This window comes from Mauremys mutica, chromosome 25 (assembly GCF_020497125.1).
Source record: "Mauremys mutica isolate MM-2020 ecotype Southern chromosome 25, ASM2049712v1, whole genome shotgun sequence".
NCBI lineage: Eukaryota > Metazoa > Chordata > Testudines > Geoemydidae > Mauremys > Mauremys mutica.
The window spans coordinates 11,865,527-11,886,081 of record NC_059096.1 but is presented as its reverse complement, the minus strand read 5'-3'; the positions used below and the strand labels follow the sequence as shown (position 1 = coordinate 11,886,081).

Here is a 20,555-nt window from a genome sequence, read left to right as displayed (position 1 = left end):
GCCAGAAACCTGCCCCACAATAATGCCCAGGGCCAACCTGTTAGAAGAACATCCCGTCTTCATTTATAAATGGTCAGGGACGGAGAATCCACCATGAACCTCAGTAAAGTGTTGGTTAATTACCCTCACTATAAAAAATGTACACCTTATTTCCAGTTTCAATTTGTCTGGCTTCAACTTCCAGCCGTTGGATCGTGTTCGACCTTTCTCTGCTAGACTGGATATTTGTTCCCCAATATTTACTGTAACCCTTCTGCCCATCTGAGCTGGCAGCAACAAGGGCTGGGTCAGGATCCAGGGGTTCCGTTTCAATAACACAATGCAAAACCGGCTCCAGCCCCCACCCAGTGACCTGGGACAATTACATACCACCACCCCCGGGCGCCTCTAGGAGGCAATCCTTCCCCTCTCGCAAGCAGGGAGTCTGAGTGTAGCAAAATCCTTTTAATAAAGGAGGGAAACAATGCGGCATTACGTTGGGGAAACACCACAAACAGGATTCATAACATAAAGCATGAGCAAATGACCCTCCCCCAAGTAAGTTTGGCAGTGTCCTTTTCCCCTCAGAGACTTAAGTCCAGCAACCCAACAGTCACCCCACCCACAATTTCTGTCCCTGGTCAGTGCAGCCCCCAGAATTCAGAAGTTAATCTGCAGAGTTTACCTCCCAGCCTGGGTGGAAATGAGGGAAATATGGGGGGGGCGCACACAATCTTACATGCTCTGCTGCTCAGGTTGACGGATGATTGCCAGGCCTCTCCATGGGATTCCACTACATCTCTGCAGCAGCCATCTGCTCCTCTCCAGCAGCCAACCTGCTATCCACTCCACTCTCTGTGCCTCTCCCCTAGCCACTCACCAACTTGTCTTCAGCCACTCCCCTTCACACAGCTCTCCGGGAGTTTAGAAGATAGTGGGGAGTCTCACCACTTCAATACCACTAGCCCAAAGTAGGTCTAACACTTAAACCTACAGAATGAGAGATTCTAGCTCTGCAGTCTGAAACAAAACTCCTAATAAAACCAAAATTAGCTCTGCTTTTACAGTGGAAGAAAACAACAAACAAACATCAGAGACAATAGAAATCCCAATAACCCACACTATCAACTATATATAACTACTCCCAACCTCTCTCAATTCACTAGGCTTTGGAACCCATGTCCCTTGCTTAGCCAGTGCTACTTAGGTGAGGGCGAGTCCCTTGGTCATAAAATGCCAAGTATAGTTCTACTGTCCTTGATTCACATAACTAGGATAACACCACTTTATTGCTCCTGTCCCAATAACAAAGAGACTGGGGATCCCACAGCAGCCAAAGTGACCATTTGGCCAGGCAGTCCCATCATACTAGGTGGAGTGGATGTGCTCATGCAAATGAGATCAGGCCCTGAAGTCCTTTTCCACAGCTCACCACTAGATGTCAGGGTAGAGCTCATCCTGAGTCATCTTACATTACAAATTGTAATCAAGTTGCCCTTTAACCTTCTCTTTCTTAAACTAAATAGACTGAGCTCTTTGAGACTCTCACTATAAGGCATCTTGTCTGATCCTTTCACCAGCCTTGGGGCTCTTCTCCGAACCCTCTTCAATTTATCAATATCCTTGTTGAACTATGGGCACCGGAACTGGACACGGGGTTCCAGCATCAGTTGCACCCCTGCCAAACACAGAGTATCCGACTCAAGAGTCCCATTTACACCTCCCAGAATCGCATTAGATCTTTTGGCCACAGCATCGCACTAGAAGCTCGTGTTCAGCTGATTATCCACCAAGACCCCCAAATCGTTTCCAGAGTCCCTCGCTCACCCTGTAACTATGGCCGACAGTCTTTGCTCCAAGGAGAGGGGCGGCTCTATGTTATTTGCCACCCCAAGGACGACAGGCAAGGTGTCTTTTGGCAGCGCTCCTGCGCGCAGTCCGCTGGTTACGCGGATTCTGCGGCACACCTGCAGGAGGTCCGTTGGTCACGTGGATTCAGTGGCACACCTGCAGGAGGTCCGCTGGTCACGTGGATTCGGCAGCACACCTGCAGGAGGTCCGCTGGTCACGTGGATTCGGCAGCACACCTGCAGGAGGTCTGCTGATTACGCGGATTCGGCGGCATGCCTGTGGGAGGTCTGCCGGTGCTGCACAATTCAGCATCCCTGCTGACGAATTGCTGCCAAAGCCGCGGGACCGGCGGACCTCTCGCAGGCATGATGCCGAAAGCCGCCTGCCTGCTGCCCTCACAGCGACCGGCAGGCTGCCGCCTGTGGCTTGCCACTCCAGGCATGCACTTGGTGCGCTGGTGCCTGGAGCCGCCCCTGTCCGAGGAGAGGGAGTCTACGACTGAAATCCTCCCTACAACAGGAGAGTTCAGCTAAACTAACTAAACCGCTATCTCCAGTAACAATTATTAACGATCAAAATGACTATTTACAAAACGTAAAGCGAAAAACTTCAGCGGAGCAGGAGACTGGACACTGCTGCTGGCTCTGTCTCTCAGCCAGAGGCCGTGAGAAGGAACTGAGGGTTGCCTGGTTGCTCAGGCCCCATTGTGCTCTCGGGAAGGGGGGCTTGAGGACATGGAGAGCACAGCTAACGCATCCGATCTCTAGTGCATGGGGCACATGAGCACCAGAAGTGCAGCACATCCGGCAAGCAGTCAACATCAATGGAGGTTACAGTGTGGTGCAGACATATCCCACTCTGCCACACCGGTAATCCCGTTACCTTGCCAGTGTAGGGGATTCCAGCCTTGTAAGTCTCGTCAGTGTCCTCAAAAGTCACCGTAGCGATTTCAGACACGATGTCACAGCTCTTGGTCACATTGAGCTTCACCCCTAGCAGGAGAGGGAGGGACGATAGGAGGAAGGTGCTGGTGCTGAGAGCGACACCAGAGTTCAGGCTACGTCCCAGATTTCTCTCCATAACAATCCGCCCAGCCATTTCTAACCCCTCTCGCTATGGACTGGAGGGTGTGATTGGGGGAGAATCTGGGAGGTTCGGCTGGGGGCGGAGAAGGATTTTCCTGGGGAATCTGGAAACTAGAAAATTTAGATCCACCTTCCATGGGGCTTAATCCCAAACCAGCCACGTGACATTTGCCAGCAGAGTCTCGTGGCTCTGCGGCCCTTTCCCCAGCAGAGAGCTCCTTACTGAGCGGCCCCAGAGCTGACCCCGCACACAGGCCTCTCGGCACAGGGCCTGCCCCCAGAAAGGGCCGTTTTCAGAAGTGCCCAGTGACCCGTTGCCGTTCTGGACCCGCTCTCCTCCAGCCACTTTGCCATCGCTGATGTCAGCACCCGAGGGTAACGTTGTAGCCACCCCACAGTTACAGTTTTCAGCCAAATGGCTGTTGCCGCTCTGGAAATCAGGATACTGCTGGGTTAAATGTGGAGTTATCTGGGTTCGTTGCTAAGCGATTAGCACTTGCCGTTTTGAACGCTAAGCGCTAACGTCACTGAGGCCGTGACTCAGGGCCCAGAGACACAGGCTGGGCCGTCACTCCGCTCTGCCAGCTCAATCCACAGCCAGAGGCCACTCGCGGGAGGGTGTTTAGTCTTTGCATGAACGTGCCCAGGTCTGAACTCCTCATGAGGGATCGATCCCAGTGATGGGCTGAACCAGAACCCCAGATCCAACCCCCGAACGCTACCTCTGGGCCCGTCTCTAAAGCAGCTGGGCTACAAATGACATGACCACATGTGCAAGTGAGACCCTCTGCCCCTGGGGGTTTAGTGCTGGGGGCTGCCTGGGGACGTGCATGTGTGCTTGATTTCAGTCCCACCTGTCCCGTCCTCCACGAGAGACGCCTTGGCCTGGAGGCTCATCTCATAGTCATAGTGGGTCAGCTCCAAGGGTGCCATCCCCACCTCTCTGGAAAAGCAGCCGTTGCTGTCAGTCTGGAGGGAGAGAATCAGAGCCCGTTAGCAGCAGCTCTGCACCAGGCCCTGCCGGTGTCAGCTCAGCAGGTCTCTAATCGGGCTTGGCCTGGTTAGTGCTGGGACGGGAGACACTCAAAGAAAACCTGGGTGCTGCAGGCAGCAGCAGGGGGCGCTCTCACCTTGGGGTCAGCCCTGACACCGCTACCCCAGCACAGCGCTAGGGGGCGCTTTGCAGCTGGCGCTGCTCTAGGTGGGATGAGACATAAAACAGGCCCTGGCCACTCGTGCCCATCACAGATCCCCTGGTGCTGGTCCCCCATCGTCGTGGTAACGCTGGCTGATTCCAATCGGCCCCCTCCAACTCCCCCAGTATTGAGAGCATTCGGGGAGATCTGCCCCCGCCTAGCGAGAGCTGCTGATGAGGATGGGCGGCCCCGTAACCTGGGGCACTAGCCTAGGTATGGAGAGTCCCTGCTCTGCCACAGGCTGCCTGTAAGTTGCTCTGAGTCCGGCTCCAGCAGAAACCCCCTGCGGCCGCAAGTCTGAGCCCAGCCCTGCTCACCCCGCTTGTGCTGTGGGGCTAAAACCAGCAGGTCGACGGTCGGGTCCAGGCGCTAGACCCAGGGAGGGGGGAGGGTCTCAGAGCCCAGGCTCCAGCTGAGCGTCTACACTGTTCCTTTAGCCCTGCGGCGCAAGCCCGAGGCAGCAGAGCTGGGCTCGGAGATGCTGCCGCAGGGTTTTTGCTGCGCGGACAGACCCTGAGCATCTCTGTGCCTCAGTTCCCCATCTGTACAAGGGGGACAGGCGCCTGCCCCGCCTCCCGGGGGCTAGGAGGGTAAGTGAGGCACTGAGATATTGTGGGGAAGGGGGACCCGTAGAAGTCCCTAAGCCCAGCTACACAGCTGCCAATTCCCACCCCCAGCCTGCCAGATGGGGACGGGGATGGATCCAGGGCCTGATTCACCTGCACTTACACCAGCTTTACACCAATATCACCAACATCATCACGGCAGATCACAGCCCCCCTCTGGCCAGTGTAAGAAAACCATGGAGAGGAACCTGCTCCAGCAGCATGTCATGTACCTGCCCCTTCCCCAGTCACACTCACCTGGCCAGTAAGCTCCATGCACTGAGCCCCGTACCAGGGATCTTCTGGTATTTCCTCCCGACACAGGCTGGCCTGGACCCTCCCCAGGACGGGCTTCCCGTAGGTGTATCTGGTTAGCAGAGGGGAGGGAGACGGTAAGTGGGAGGGGAGGGGGCCAACACCTCTGTCCATGGGGGGTCCCTGCTGGGGTGGGGCTGGTCGTGTGGGTGGAGTGAGAGCCCCAGGGAGCTCTGCCTGGCCATGAGCATGGGGCACAGGGGGGCGCAGGCAGGGAAGGGGCAGGTCAGATCCTGGCCTGGGGGGCGGGGGAGGGGAGTCAGGCCCAGGGCGGTTCCAGCCCCCCCTTTATCGGCCCGGCAGAGCTGCTGTCACACTCACCGGCCGCACACCCGCAGCAGGAGCGTCTCATCCAGCACCGTCACCACGGGGGGCAGCTCCAGGGTCACTTCGAACTTGGGCAGCACTGGGGGCAGAGAGGGACGGGGTGAAACCGACCCGCAGCCCCGGCTCGGGGGTTTCATCGCGATCCTCGGCCTTGGAGCTTCTCCCCGGGTCGTGCAGCCCCCCACCAACCTGCCGGCCGGGCGGGAAGGGGAAGGGCCCGAAAACGGAGCAGGGCTGGGCAGAGGCTGCAGGCTACAGCAGTAGGGTTGCCAGGTGTCGGGTTTTTGACTGGGACGCCCGGTCGAAAAGGGACCCTGGTGGCTCCGGTTGGCACCACAGACCGGGCCGTTAAAAGTCTGGCCAGCAGCGCAGTGGGGCTAAGGCAGGCTCCCTGCCTGCCCTGGTGCCACACCACTCCCGGAAGCAGCGACATGTCCCCACACCGGCCCCTACCCAGAGGGGCAGCCAGGGGGCTCCGGACGCTACCCCTGCCCCAAGCACCTGTTGGGGATCAGGGTGGTGGGAGGCAGTTAGGGGGTCAGGAGCAAGTGTCTGGGGCGAGGGTGGGGGTAGGTGGCAGCTGTTTCAAGGGAGACATCAGAGCTCTTCTCTCCCCCTCCCCCGCTGGAGCCAGAAGAGGTTTTTTGTGGGGGAGGATGGAGAGGGGGCCGCTGACATTTCCCTCCCCCTCCCAGCAACACCAGCTCTGGGAAGGGTGTTTATGTGTGAAGAGCCCCTTGTGCTCCAGGAGGAGCAGAGGTGGGGCTGAGGACAATGGGCAGAGGTCGGTGGGTGCTGGGCTGGGCAGAGGTGGGGCTGGGGGCACAGGGCAGGTGTGGGTGGGGGCTGGGCTGGGCAGAAGTGGGGTTGGGGGGCACGGGGCAGATGTGGGTGGGGGCTGGGCTGGACAGAGGTGGGTCTGGGGGCACAGGGCAGATGTGGGTGGGTGCTGGGCTGGGCAGAGGTGGGGCTGGGGGCACAGGGCAGATGTGGGTGGGGGTTGGGCTGGGCAGAGGTGGGGCTGGGGCACAGGGCAGATGTGGGTGGGTGCTGGGCTGGGCAGAGGTGGGGTTGGAGGGTACAGGCCACATGTGGGTCGGGGCTGGGCTGGGCAGACGTGGGGCTGGGGGCACAGGGCAGATGTGGGTCGGGGCTGGGCTGGGCAGACGTGGGGCTGGGGGCACAGGGCAGATGTGGGTGGGGGCTGGGCTGGGCAGAGGTGGGGCTGGGGGCACAGGGCAGATGTGGGTGGGGGCTGAGTTGGGACTGGGGGGTCAGAGTTAGCTGCTGGGGGTTGGTGAGAAGCTGGAAGCTCCGTCCCATCCAGCAGCGGGAGCCAGGCCCAGCTCCCGCGATAACTTTGGTGACACGGTAACTGACCCCGTCCCCCTCCCCCTCCCACAGACACTGGCGGGAGGGGGTGGGGCTGCAGAAATCCAGAGTCAGACCAAAGCATGGAACAGCCACGGTTCTGACTCATGCTGCTGGTGTGTCTGGGGCCGGCCACACTGGAATCCCCAGCTCTGCATCCCCGCAGCGGCGCCGACCTGAGACCTCCCCCAGGGCCTAGGGCAGAGTGGGGCAGGGTCGGGGCAGGCCAGGGAGGCTGAATTACCCCTCCCCCAGGGTCCTACTGCGGGAGGAGTGGGCATGGGGTGGCTGAGGCCCAGGAGAGCTTGGAGCTGGTGGGCCAGTCCCAGGGCTCTGAGCTCCCAGGGACCCTCTGACAGGGACCCACGGACACCTCGCCCCAGGGAGACTCAGGAATCCCCCTCCCCCCGTCACATGCTGGAGCCATGACCTCGGTTGCTGCCCTGGGCCCCGCTGCGCACCGTATTCCTCCACACTGAACGAGTGCCTCGTCCCCTGCACCGCGATGGCGTACGTCCCCAGGGCCGGCTCTGCAGACAGCGGGAGGGACAGATCCACAATGCCCTGCTGCGGAGTCACATCTCGCCACTGGGCGATGCGGTTCCCGCTGGGATCCTGGCACACGGACACGCCCTGCTCAGCCGCTGCCCCCACACTCGGCTCGTCCCCAGCAGCCCCCGAGAGCCTCGTGCTGCCGACAGGGGCTGGATCGACGCCCGGGGGCTCAAATCCTTCTCCTTAGCCTGGAGCAGGCACCGCCGGGCAGGTGCTGGGCAAGGGGGCCCCTGCTAGTGCCCCTGAGCCCTGACCCGAGGGCACCTCCCCTGGGGGGAACAGGCTCCCAAGGGACACCCCGTCTCCAGCCTGGACAAAGTCCAGGGAACTCGCCGTAGGGACCGTTTCCATCTCAGTGCTAGGCCTCTGGGGGTACGTTCCCTGGTCCGCTCCTCCCTCCCCAAACCTCCACCCCTCCTCTCTGCCCCTGCTGCTCCCAGAGACCCTCCCTCCTCCTCTGCCCTTCCCCCATCAGGCTCCCAAGGGAGCTCCCCGCTGAGTTCCCCACTGGCTGATCAAGTCACTGCCTGACCCAGAGTTCGGGGGCTGGGAACATTTGGGGTGAGCGACTCAGGCAGCCGGTATCAAGTGCAGTGCCCCAAGGGTCGGTGCTGGGGCCGGTTTTATTCAATATCTTCATTAACGATCTGGAGGATGGTGTGGACTGCACCCTCAGCAAGTTTGCAGATGACACTAAACTGGGAGGAGTGGTTGATACGCTGGAGGGTAGGGATAGGATACAGAGGGACCTAGACAAATTAGAGGATTGGGCAAAAAGAAATATGATGAGGTTCAACAAGGACAAGTGCAGAGTCCTGCACTTAGGACGGCAGAATCCCATGCACTGCTACAGACTAGGGACCGAATGCTGGGCAGCAGTTCTGCAGAAAAGGACCTAGGGGTTACGGTGGACGAAAAGCTGAATATGAGTCAACAGTGTGCCCTTGTTGCCAAGAAGGCTAATGGCATTTTGGGTTGTATAAGTAGGGGCATTTCCAGCAGATTGAGGGATGTGATCATTCCCCTCTATTCAGCACTGGTGAGGCCTCATCTGGAGTACTGTGTCCAGTTTTTGGCCCCACACTACAAGAAGGATGTGGATAAATTGGAGAGAGTCCAGCGGAGGGCAACAAAAATGATTAGGGGGCTGGAGCACATGACTTATGAGGAGAGGCTGAGGGAACTGGGATTGTTTAGCCTGCAGAAGAGAAGAACGAGGGGGGATTTGATAGCTGCTTTCAACTACCTGAAAGGGGGTTCCAAGGAGTATGGATCTAGACTATTCTCAGTGGTAGAAGATGACAGAACAAGGAGTAATGATTTCAAGTTGCAGAGGGGGAGGTTTAGGTTGGACATTAGGAAAAACTTTTTCACTAGTAGGGTGGTGAGGAACTGGAATGGGTTACCTAGGGAGGTGGTGGAATCTCCTTCCTTAGAGGTCTTTAAGGTCAGGCTTGACAAAGCCCTGGCTGGGATGATTTAGTTGGGTTTGGTCCAGCTTTGAGCAGGGGGTTGGACTAGATGACCTCCTGAGTTCCCTTCCAACCCTGAGATTCTATGATTCTATGATCCCAGCCAAGCCCAAACCCACCTGCCTCCCGGACAGACACCCCCAGACACTGCAAACTCGGGGTGGGGAAGACGTACCCCGATGGCACAATGTCCCCTCCCTGCCCCCCATGGGGCCCAGCCCAGAAACGCCCTGTGCTGTGGGACCCTTTGCACCCCCACAGCAGGGCAGAGGCTCTAGGGCTGGATTGCTGGGCACTGTGGTCACAGCCCCACCACTGAACACCCCCGGGTGCCCTCGGATGAGCCAGACAGGAAGAGGAGGAGGCTGGAGAGGCACAGACTGACCTGCACGGTCACCAGGGGCAGCTGCAAAGCAAACAGACAGGAGATGGCTGGTTAGAGGGACAGGAAACACCCCCCACTGCCCCCGGGTCTGCCTGTGACCTCCCCAGGGCCGGGGTGTCTCTGGGGCCATGGGGGATCATGGGAACAGCAGCGGGGGTGACCGAGGGAGCAGGGACAGGGAGGGGAGCCCATGAGGCTGGAGCCCTCACACCTCCCGTGCCCCACCCCGCGGTGGCGGGTACAGGGCAGTGGGTGGCTGGTCTGTGCGTGGAGGAGCAGGGCGAGATGCTGGGGTCTCTGCCAAGGGGCAGTCTAAGGGCCGGGGGTCTGCGCTGCAGCCAGTGCCCGGGCGAGGTGGCTGGGAGGGGAGCTGTCAATCTGTATTTCCACACTGGGCCCGATTCTGCCACCTCACTCAGCGCACAGCACGGTTAGGCTGAAAGGTGCTAATGACTGTCATCGGGGGGGGGCACCCACAGCCAATCACAGACTGCACTAAAGCCAGTGGGTGCCCAGCGCCCTCACTCCGGCTCCATGCAATGTGCAATCAACCCTCTCTGCGCAGTGAAGAGACTGCAGCCAACAGAGGCCACTGCCCAAGGCACTGGGCTCTGAAGCGCAGGGGGCTGCTCCACACGGCTGTTTTCAGCAGGCCAGCACAAGCCCTGCTACTGCAAGGCTGTTACCTGCCCTGGGAGACTCGCCCCTGCAGCAGTGTAGGGCAGGCTGGCGGCTGAGGCATTCCCAGGTACCGGAGATCACGGTACTTCCAGGATTGGCGTGGGCCTGTCCCCGCTGGCGTGACCTCGCACACTCGGTGTGTGTGAGTTCACGCCCGCAGGGGCGGAGCAGTGCGTTCTGCTATTTAGGAAAGCTGGACGAGCACAAGTCCATGGGGCCGGATGCGCTGCATCCGAGGGTGCTAAAGGAGTTGGCCGATGAGATTGCAGAGCCATTGGCCATTATCTTTGAAAAATCATGGCGATCGGGGGAGGTCCCGGACGAATGGAAAAAAGCTAATGTAGTGCCCATCTTTAAAAAAGGGAAGAAGGAAGATCCAGGGAACTACAGGCGAGTCAGTCTCACCTCAGTCCCTGGAAAAATCATGGAACAGGTCCTCAAGGAATCAATCCTGAACCACTTAAAGGAGGGGAAAGTGATCAGGAACAGTCATCATGGATTCACCAAGGGCAAGTCATGCCTGACTAACCTAATTGCCTTCTATGACGAGATAACCGGCTCTGTGGATGAGGGGAAAGCAGTGGATGTGCTATTTCTGGACTTTAGCAAAGCTTTTGATACAGTCTCCCACAGTATTCTTGCCAGCAAGTTAAAGAAGTATGGGCTGGATGAATGGACGGTAAGGTGGATAGAAAACTGGCTAGATGGTCGGGCTCAACGGGTAGTGATCAATGGTTCCATGTCTAGTTGGCAGCCGGTATCAAGTGGAGTGCCCCAAGGGTCGGTGCTGGGGCCGGTTTTATTCAATATCTTCATTAACGATCTGGAGGATGGTGAGGACTGCACCCTTAGCAAGTTTGCAGATGACACTAAACTGGGAGGAGTGGTTGATACGCTGGAGGGTAGGGATAGGATACAGAGGGACCTAGACACATTAGAGGATTGGGCCAAAAGAAATATGATGAGGTTCAACAAGGACAAGTGCAGAGTCCTGCACTTAGGACGGCAGAATCCCATGCACTGCTACAGACTAGGGACCGAATGGCTGGGCAGCAGTTCTGCAGAAAAGGACCTAGGGGTTACGGTGGACGAAAAGCTGAATATGAGTCAACAGTGTGCCCTTGTTGCCAAGAAGGCTAATGGCATTTTGGGTTGTATAAGTAGGGGCATTTCCAGCAGATCGAGGGATGTGATCATTCCCCTCTACTCAGCACTGGTGAGGCCTCATTTGGAGTACTGTGTCCAGTTTTGGGCCCCACACTACAAGAAGGATGTGGATAAATTGGAGAGAGTCCAGCGGAGGGCAACAAAAATGATTAGGGGGCTGGAGCACATGACTTATGAGGAGAGGCTGAGGGAACTGGGATTGTTTAGCCTGCAGAAGAGAAGAATGAGGGGGAATTTGATAGCTGCTTTCAACTATCTGAAAGGGAGTTCCAAAGAGGATGGATCTAGACTGTTCTCAGTGGTAGAAGATGATAGAACAAGGAGTAATGGTTTCAAGTTGCAGAGGGAGAGGTTTAGGCTGGATATTAGGAAAAACTTTTTCACTAAGAGGGTGGTGAAGAACTGGAATGGGTTACCTAGGGAGGTAGTGGAATCTCCTTCCTTAGAGGTTTTTAAGGTCAGGCTTGACAAAGCCCTGGCTGGGATGATTTAGTTGGGTTTGGTCCAGCTTTGAGCAGGGGGTTGGACTAGATGACCTCCTGAGGTCCCTTCCAACCCTGAGATTCTATGATTCTATGAAATGGCGCCCCCCATCCAATACCAGACACAAGCATGCACTGGACGGGGGCAAACCACCCATGAAGAGGACTGTCCGATTTCAAACCGGATGAACAGGCTGCCTGGTGTAGACAAACCTAACGTGTCCAGTGCACCAGGGCCCTGTTACCCTGCCCCCCCCACCCCCTACCCCAGCTCTCACCTTCCGGGTACTGGGAACGAAGTCTTTGTCCAAACTGACGATTCGAAACTTCACTGCAAAGGAGCAGAGGCAGAGGCGGGAATCAGCCCCGGCTCGGTTTGTCTGAGTGAATTCCCAGCTGGGGAAGGTGCCAGCTGGACGCCCCGGGCACTGACGGCCTCTGTGAACCCGCAGAATGGGCTCAGCCCGGGCAGTGCAGCACCAGCTTCCCCCAGCTGCCCTCTGCCAATGAGTCCCGGCCCTGCCCTGCGTGGCAGGAGGCTGCCCGGGGAGGCCGATCGGTGCCCCCTGCAGTGTCTGTGCCATCGCCAAGGACGGGCTGAGACCCCCACTTGGTTCCAGACAGGCCCCCAAACAGGCCTCAGGCTTTGGGCCTCTTCTCCCCTGGGGCCGGGTGCAGACAGGGGCCTAGAAGTGAGAGTCCCGAATCCCTCCCTAGGCCCCCAGCTCAGCCCCGGAGCCCGGGAGTCCGTCCCTAAGGCCTGGGGCCCCAGGAAACTCCCTCCAGCAGCTCCTGCCCTCTCACCTGTCTGTCCCGGCTTGTAGACGGCCTTGTCCGTCTGCACAAAGGTCCCGGGCTCCAGCGCCCGCAGCAGCACCTTCTTCCGCTCAGAGAACTGCAGGGCATCTCCCCGGATCGAGACGTGCAGCTCTGCCACTTCCTGCTGCCCCCCGGACGGGGCTGGAACCTGCACATGGGGACCCCAGCAAGGCCACAGTGGCCAGTTAACGGGCTGGTCGTGGCGCAGACCCACTATCGCGTGTGGGGGGGGTAGTGGTGTTTGTGGGTCCCTGTTCCTGCCCCCCCAACCACAGGAACCCCCGTCCCCAGCCTGGGGAGCATGAACCTGGGGTGCTCGGTGGAGTCAGAGGCCAGGGCGCTCTGTGCCCCCCACCCCATCCCCGCTCCCCCCTGCCTGTCGCTGCTGAGGGATGGGCTCGAGTTCTCTGGCTACAGCTGCCCACTGAGTGACCAGCTCCGGGCCCATGGCCAGTCCCCTGAGCCCTGCTGTGCCCGGGGCCTGAGGCTGGGCTGGGACTGCAGACCCAGGGCTGATGGGCTCCGTGCCCATGGCCAGTCCCCTCACCCCTGTTGTGCCCGGGGCCCAAGGCTGGGCTGGGGCTGCAGACCCGGGGCTGACGGGCTCCGGGCCCAGGGCCAGTGCCCGGGGTCGTGCCCATGGCTGCGGGCGGGGGCTCACCTGGAAGCGCACGTTCTCGTGCAGACGGGGCTCCCGGACCTCTCTCTCCAGCAGGGTGATAGCGCTGGGCCCATCCCCCCTCTCCAGCCGGACGCTCACCCGGACGGTCTCGTTGAGGTCGCCGAGATGAACTGACACCGTCCCCGTGTGCGGGTGGTAGAGCTCGGCTGGGCTCACCACCACATAGTGCCTGGGGAGGGGAAAGCACCGGGGCAGTGGGGGAGGGCACAGCCCAGAGCCTCCCCTAGGACCGGGGGTGACTCCCGATTTCTGAGTGTCCCCCCTGCTGGGACAGGGCTGGGTCGATGGTGCTGGAGGCTGATTCATTTCTCTAACCACAGGGCAGGGGCAGGTCAAGGCCTCCCCGCTCCTTCCCCCGCCCCAGCCTGCCTCCCGTGGAGCTGGAGGGGCCCCGGGGATACAGAGAGGGGCTCAGTCCCCCTCCATCCCCGGCCTCTCGGCTGCTCGGTTTGCCCAGAAGGGGGCAACTAGTGGTGCTGAGAGTGAGCAGAGACCCCTGTGCACGGCGGGGGATGGGGGGCGCTGGTTAGTCTGGGGCTGTACTGAGCACCTGAGCCCTTTGCCCAGTTCTGCTGAGACGTTGGTTTAACGCGCTGGGTTCGTGGGTAATTACTGTTCTATTGCACTGGTGCCTAGAGGGCCAGCCCAGCCTGGCCCCCTGCGCTGGGGCTGGACAGACCCGCAGGCAGAGACAGGCCGCGGCCCGAGGAGGTGACAGGCTGACGGGAGCAGGCGGCCGCAGAGGATCATCACCCCATGTTACAGGGGAGCTGAGGCTCAGAGGGTCGGTGTCTGGCTGGGGGCGCACAGGGAATCTGTGGCAGAGCCGGGCACTGACCCCAGCTCTCCTGGGCCCCAAGCCACTGCCTTAACCAGAGCCAACCACCCCCGGCGCTGGGAGGGGTCGGACCAGGCGGCCCAGGAGGGACCCAGCGTCAGGGACTGAGCTCCCAGGGGAGAACAGACCTGTCCCGTCAGTTTTGGATCGAGCAGCCCCCTCATCGCTGCCCTCAGCTGCTTCCAACCCCCTCCGCACCGCCCACCACGCGGACAGACAGACAGACACGAACAGGGCTTACGGCTCTGCAGACGTCCCAGCTGTGAGGTGCAGGAGCAGCAGCAGGCAGGTTACTGGGGCCCCCATTCCTGGGGTGCAGGCAGACGGGCAGGCGCAAGGGGACACACACACGTCACCCCCCTCTGGGTCCTTCTTCCTCCCTCTCCCGCACGCTCTGTGCTGGAGACCAGCCTGCTCTGCCCTGATACAGACTCTGGAGCTGGAGTTTCGCTTTGATCCGGGGTAAACAAGGGTCGTGTGAGGTCTTTGGCTGGGACTGGGGCTGCAGCTGGGACAATATTTACCCACCACCCCCAGCTGCTGGATTAGAGGCTCTGGCCCCTTGCATTGGTCACATGGCAGGGGGTGGGACCCCTCTGGGAGTCGGTGGTGGTGCAGTAGCCGGGATGCAGGGGAAGCCCTGGCAGGAGCACGGGGGAGGAGCTTGCTGAGAAATGAGTTTGTAACCCCTCTGCCAGGTGGGGCCGGCAGGAACCAGGGCCAGGTTCAATATCTAGAGGTTCAACAAAACAACGCAGAACCGGCTCGAGCCCCCACCCAGTAACCTGGGAAAATTACAGCCCACCCCTGGGTGCCTCTGGGTGGCAATACTGCCCCACTTGCAAGCATAGGCGGCAGGTTTGTATAATTTTTGGTGGGGCCCAAAATGGTGGTTCCCCCCCGCTCCCGCCCTGTAAGCCGATATAAAATGAAGCTACAACGCGTCAGTGCCACAAGATTACAAGGGTCAATTAAAAGTGGAAAGTCAGAAGCAGCACTTGCCTACTTCAATATACAGTATTATATTTTGTTGCACCTGTTGTGATGAAGTGGGAATGTTCTTAATATTTTCTCTGAATACTGTGTGGGTGCCTCAGTTTCCCCTGCAAGATGCCAACTGAAGGTGTTGGGGACAAAGAGATCAGGTGGCCTCCTTGTTTGGAAGAGACACAGAGGCCAGAGGAGGGAGTGTCAGTTTGGAGCTGGCTGGGGAAATGGGGAGAGACCCAGAACTTGGTTCTGGGCTCCCCACCCCACAAGATGGACCTGACAGAGGGGTTCTGTTTTCTGTACCAACAAGCTCTGTTTAAACTGTGTTCCCGTTATCTAATAAACCTTCTGTTTTACTGTCTGGCTGAGAGTCACATCTGACTGCGGAGTTGGGGTGCAGGGCCCTCTGGTTGCCCCAGGACCAGCCTGGGCAGACTCGCTGTGGAAAGTGCATGACGTGGAAGGGCATGCTGAATGCTCTGAGGTCAGACCCAGGAAGGTGTAAGCTTCTTGCCTGGAGACAGTCTGCTCCAAGAGAGGAGGCTCCCCCAGAGTCCTGACTGGCTTTGTATGGAGTTGTTCCAAAGCATCACAGCATCCCCTTCCACACCGTGCACTTCCCAGAAGTCCGCACAGGCACTGACACTCCCTCCTCTGGCCTTTGTCTCTTTTCCAGGCATTAGGAGGCCACCCGATCTCTCTGTTCTCCAACATCTTCAGTTGGCACCTTGCAGGGGAAACTGATTTGGGAGAAATGAAGTAAAAGCTGCCCAAACTGAGCTTGAGCACTCCTGAATTTTGAGGTGTTCAAATCTGGAAGGCAGGTGCTGGGGGTGGGAGAGGGCTGTGGGCTCCATGGGGGAGCATGGCAGCAACTGTCTGGAGCTGCATGGAGCCAGATACGCTGGTCTGAGTGGCACAGTAAGCAGTTTGGGGGTTGGAGAAGAGGTAGGGAGTTCCGGGGGGGGCAGTCAAGGGACAAGGAGCAGGGGGGGTTGGATGGGGAAGAGGTTCAGAGGGGCAGTCAGGGGACAGGCAGCAATTGGATAGGCATGGGAGTCCAGGGGGTTTATCAGGGGACAAGTAGGGGGTGCGGTCCTGGGGGGGAAGTTGGGTGGGGTCTCAGGAGGGGGCAGTTGGGGACAAGGAGAAGGGAGGCTTAGCTAGGGGCTGAGGTCCCAAGGGGCAGTTAGGGGCAGGGGTCTCAGGAGGGGGTAATCGGGGAACAAGGACCAGTGGTGCTTAGATAGGGGGTGGAGGTCCTGGGGGGCAGTTGGGGCAGGGGTCTGGGGAGGGGGCAATCAGCGGCCAGGGGCTGGGATTCAAAGGGCTCTGGGCTGCTGGCAGCCGCCGGGAGCCCTGAGCCCTTTAAATCCCAGCCCCGGCTGGGAGTCAGAGGGCTCTCGGCTGCCTGCAACCGTGGGGAGCCCAGAGCCTTTTAAATCCCAGCCGCGGCCGGGAATCAGAGGGCTCTGGGCTGCCCGCTGCGGCGGGGAGCCCAGAGCCCTTTAAATCTCAGCCGCGGCCGGGAGTCAGAGGGCTCTGGGCTGCCTGCAACCGCGGGGAGCCCAGAGCCTTTTAAATCCCAGCCGCGGCCGGGAATCAGAGGGCTCTGGGCTGCCCGCTGCGGCGGGGAGCCCAGAGCCCTTTAAATCTCAGCCGCGGCCGGGAGTCAGAGGGCTCTGGGCTGCCTGCAACCGCGGGGAGCCCAGAGCCTTTTAAATCCCAGCCGCGGCCGGGAATCAGAGGGTTCTGGGCTCCCCGCGGTTGCAGGCAGCCCAGAGCCCTCTGACTCCCGGCCGCGGCTGGGATTTAAAGGGCTCTGGGCTGCCGGCAGCAAAGAGCAGGGGAGAAACCTAGCTCCAAATATTGCTGGAGCAGAGCCCCTGTCTGTGAATATTCCTGGGGCTTTAGCCCCAGGAGCCCATATAAGTTGGTGCCCATGCTTGCAAAGCACAGAGTCTGAGTGTAGAAAGGAAACGTTTAATGAAAGGAGGGAAGTCACCTGACATTAATTAGGGGAAACGTCACAAGCAGGATTCATAGACATAGAACTGTGAGCAGGACGCCGACCCCATAGTGCCTGGGGCAGAGTCTTCTGCCATCTGCCTCATGTTCTGAAGTTCTACAACCACAGCTCCTGTTCTGTGCCCCTCTCTGCTCCCTCACCCCACCCCACTCACAGTGGTTGTCCTGGGTCAGTGAGGACGCAGGGTTCAGAGGTGCAGCTGTGTGAGTTCACCTCCCCGCACCCCGGGAAGAAGGCACCTTGCTTGCTCTGCCATCTGAGCGCTTTTGCTGGCTGGCCGCCTCGCCAGAACACCAAAATAAAAGTCATATAATTTAAATGAAAATCTAGGATTGTAACTGGAATGCAGAGTCTTGGTTACCAAGTATTTGTAACTTAACTTTCATGTGTTTAGGAAATGCTGAACAGTTCTTTTGGGGGGGATTTCTGTCTGGTAGTTTAAATAAATAACCAAAATAAGTGAAACTGGTGTGATTATATTGCATTATTTTAACAAAAAATATGCAGAATTTTGGATTGTTTGGTGCAGAAGTTTAGATTTTTTGGTGCAGAATTCCCCCAGGAGTAAGTCTATAAGTACCTACATGGGGGATAAATATTGGATAACAGACACTTCAATTTAGCTGAGAACAGCATAATACGATCCAATGGCTGGAAGTGGAAGCTAGACAAATTGAGACTGGAAATATGGTGACCATTTTTAACATGGAGGGTAACTAACCAGTGGAACAATTTACCGAGCGTTGTGATGAATTCTCCATCACCGGCAATTTTAAAATCAAGGTTGAATGTTTTCCTATAAGATCTGGTCTAGGAATTATTTTGGGGGAGTTCTCAGGCCTGGGTTATACAGGAGGTGAGACTAGATAACCACAATGGTCCCTTCTGGCCTTGGAATCGATCAAGCTATGAATATTTGTCTCTGTACATTGCATCTGCGCTGAGCACGCTCCAGCCCTGGTCTCTTCCATCCACACTGAATATAGGATCATTGGGACTGGCTGGGTCCTGCAGGGAGACTCACAAGGGAGCTCTGGGTTTGGGAAGAGGGGAGGGGAGAGGGCTGGTCTGTCACACACACCCACATTCAGACACGGGCACTGCAGACACCTGCACAGGGAGGCTGCAGCCTGCTGGCCCTGGCTCTGTGTCAGCTCCAGGGATGCAGAGATCTGGCCCCAGGTCACTGCCCCTTGCTGGTTTACCCTCAAATATTTACCTGTCCCCTGGGATGGTTCAAAGGTAACAGGGATTTCAGTCCCACCAGGCAGACAGGGCCCTCTGGGGGTGATGAAGCTTGGGGTGGGGTGGGAGGCCCCTGCCCAGGGGAGAGCGATTCAAGAAGGGGTGAGCATCAGGCATCAGGCCTGGGGTCCGTATCCCTTAGATCGGCGTCCATGGAACGGCTCAGGTCTCTGTCACGGCCAGTCCTGGCATCACAGAGCCCAATTCTGCCCTTGGTTGCAGCTGGGCATCCCGAGACAGCCCCAGCCAATGACCCAAACAGGCTCCGCAGCCCCAGTGGGGTCTGGGCACAGCTGTGGGAGCGTCTCCCAGAGCAGCATTCGCCCCCCGGAAATCAGAGCTGGGACCGAGCGACTGGGGACAGCACGTCCTGCCCCTCCCGACCCGGCCCTGGCCCCGGTCAGTGCCGGGCTTTCCCAGGGCTGGATTGAAATGAGTCAGGGGGTGGGTCTGCAGTGCCCCCTGCTGACCAGGCAAATGGCTCTCACGGTGAGGAAACGCCTGGTGGTGCCCAGCGGGAGCCCATCGCTGCTGGGGAGATGGCGGGAGCCACGTTCTCTGATGGCCGGTGAGGGCCCAAGCGAGTGGTAGGGGGAGTGGGGCACTCGGTGAGTGTGGGTCACAGCGACACAGCGCTGGCCTGAGAGACAGAGCAGCCATGGACTCTCCAGAGCAGCCCCACTGCTGCTCCCTGAGGGTTGGCAGGTTTAGCTCCTTCTCCTTCCTGCTTCCCAGGGTCCCTCTCCCAGAGGCTGTTCACTTCCCGCCTTTCTGGCCAGAGCAAAGAGAGAGAAGATCCCCCCGGCGGAAGTGTGGGGCAGGAGACTGCTAACGGAGCTGACACAGAATCGCTGGGTCGCTGTTAGCTGGGGTGGTGGGAGGGGGCTCGTCTGCACCCCAGGGACGGGTCCGGCCCCATCGTATGGACCAGGCTCCTCAGGGCGTGTTAGCGAAACGCAGCAATGACGCCAGCTAGGGAAGAGCTGCAGAGAGCAGGGGGGACAAGAAATTACCCGGCGGGAGCTGGCCCGAGCCGGGGGATGGGCAGGAAATAAGAGAAACACGATTCAGCTCAGAAACTGACGCTAAGATGCCAGGGCCAAGAGAACCCGACCCAGCCGGGTCAGCCAGGTTTGAACGCTGCCCCCTCCTGAGACATCTCCCACCCGTCAGGGCTTTCTCCCCACAGGCTCCACGTGCCCAGCTGTATCTCAGGCCTCACCACCTCCACTGTGGGCCTCTCCCGCCTCGCCCCCCGGCCCTGGGAGCCTCCTAGCTAATGAGGGACCCCACAGGGCCTAGAGAACACGGCTCCATCCCCACATGCCTCCCCCGCCACATACAGACTGAAGAGACTCCAGGAACCTGGGGGGATCCACAATCGGAGCAGAGGGTCCCCGTAAATGGAAAACAGCTGGTGGGACACGACCCTGGGGGCTGCACAGGGACCCACTGCTCTCTTGCGCTGTCTCCATTTGATCTGCTCTGCGGTTTTCAGCTGCGTCTCCAAGGCTCAGGTCGTGTTGAGCCAGCCCTGGGTCTGACACATTCCGTCTGAATTCCTTCTCCAGGCTTCACACCGCAGTGTCCAGTATGTGCTGAGCCTGCAACGTCCCTCTGTGTGTTTGAACCTTCAGCACAGGCTGCTACTCCTTGAGCCACAGCCACGGCATTACGTTAAGTGGCAGCAGGAGCAGGTTGTTGTCCTGGGGGGGTGATGGGCTATTTGGCTCAGTGGGCCAGGTGGGACGGAGGTCCTGCTCCATGTTATCGCCCAGAGGTGCCATGGGCCACTGGAGCCATGGTCTGTGCCCAGGGAGGGAAGCCCACACCTCTTGCTAGAGCAGCTCCCACTTGTTCCCAGGACAGGAGCTGGCGCTGCTGCTTTAGGGGTGGCAGCAGGAGGCGGCACTGTGGGAGGTTCGAGCTCAGTGAGATTCGGGCAGGAACACAAGTGCCGGAGGGGAAATGGGGATTGTTCTGAACAGTTTATGTCAGTGGTTCTCCCTCCACCTGTGGCCCGAGGACAAACAGGGGCTGGCAAACTAGGTCTAAGGAGTCTGCGAAAGGCCGTCGTTCCCACAGAACAGTGGTTTTCACCCCGTGGTCTGCAGCCCCCTGGGAGTCCACAGACTCTAAGATTACCAAGGGGGTCTGCACCTCCCTTCGAAATGTTATAGGGGTCCCCAAATGGAAAAAGGTAGAAAGCCCGGGGTTCCTATCTAAACAATATCTAAATGGAATCTGATGGAACAAAGAAAAGCCAATTCTCCAGCCTGAGGGCTGAATATCAAAGACCCGCTGCAAACAATGGCGGGTGAGAGCATCTCACAGAAAAGACTGGGAGAGAATTTTATCATGGAAAGGGTCAGGCAGCTGAAACAGAGGGGCTGCTATTAGCTCCACCTATAAACGTCACCGGGAACAGGAATTAAATGCCACCAGCTCTGTTAGTGTAACGTTATCACTACAGAAGCCAGG

The 20,555-nt window shown here is 58.7% G+C and overlaps 1 protein-coding gene across 1 annotated transcript in view; it reads right to left on the bottom strand.

The window, feature by feature from the left end:
- Positions 1-5,577, bottom strand: part of LOC123356523 (alpha-2-macroglobulin-like protein 1) — a 125,659-nt gene extending 120,082 nt beyond the window's left edge. The window contains exons 1-4 of the mRNA XM_044999856.1: positions 5,353-5,577; positions 4,975-5,083; positions 3,770-3,884; positions 2,713-2,822 (exon numbers count right to left, since the gene is read on the bottom strand). Coding sequence (XP_044855791.1) covers positions 2,713-2,822; positions 3,770-3,884; positions 4,975-5,083; positions 5,353-5,495 — 477 coding nt within the window. The 5' untranslated portion in view covers positions 5,496-5,577. The remainder of the gene's footprint in view (positions 1-2,712; positions 2,823-3,769; positions 3,885-4,974; positions 5,084-5,352) is intronic.
- Between the last annotated feature and the right edge of the window lie 14,978 nt (positions 5,578-20,555).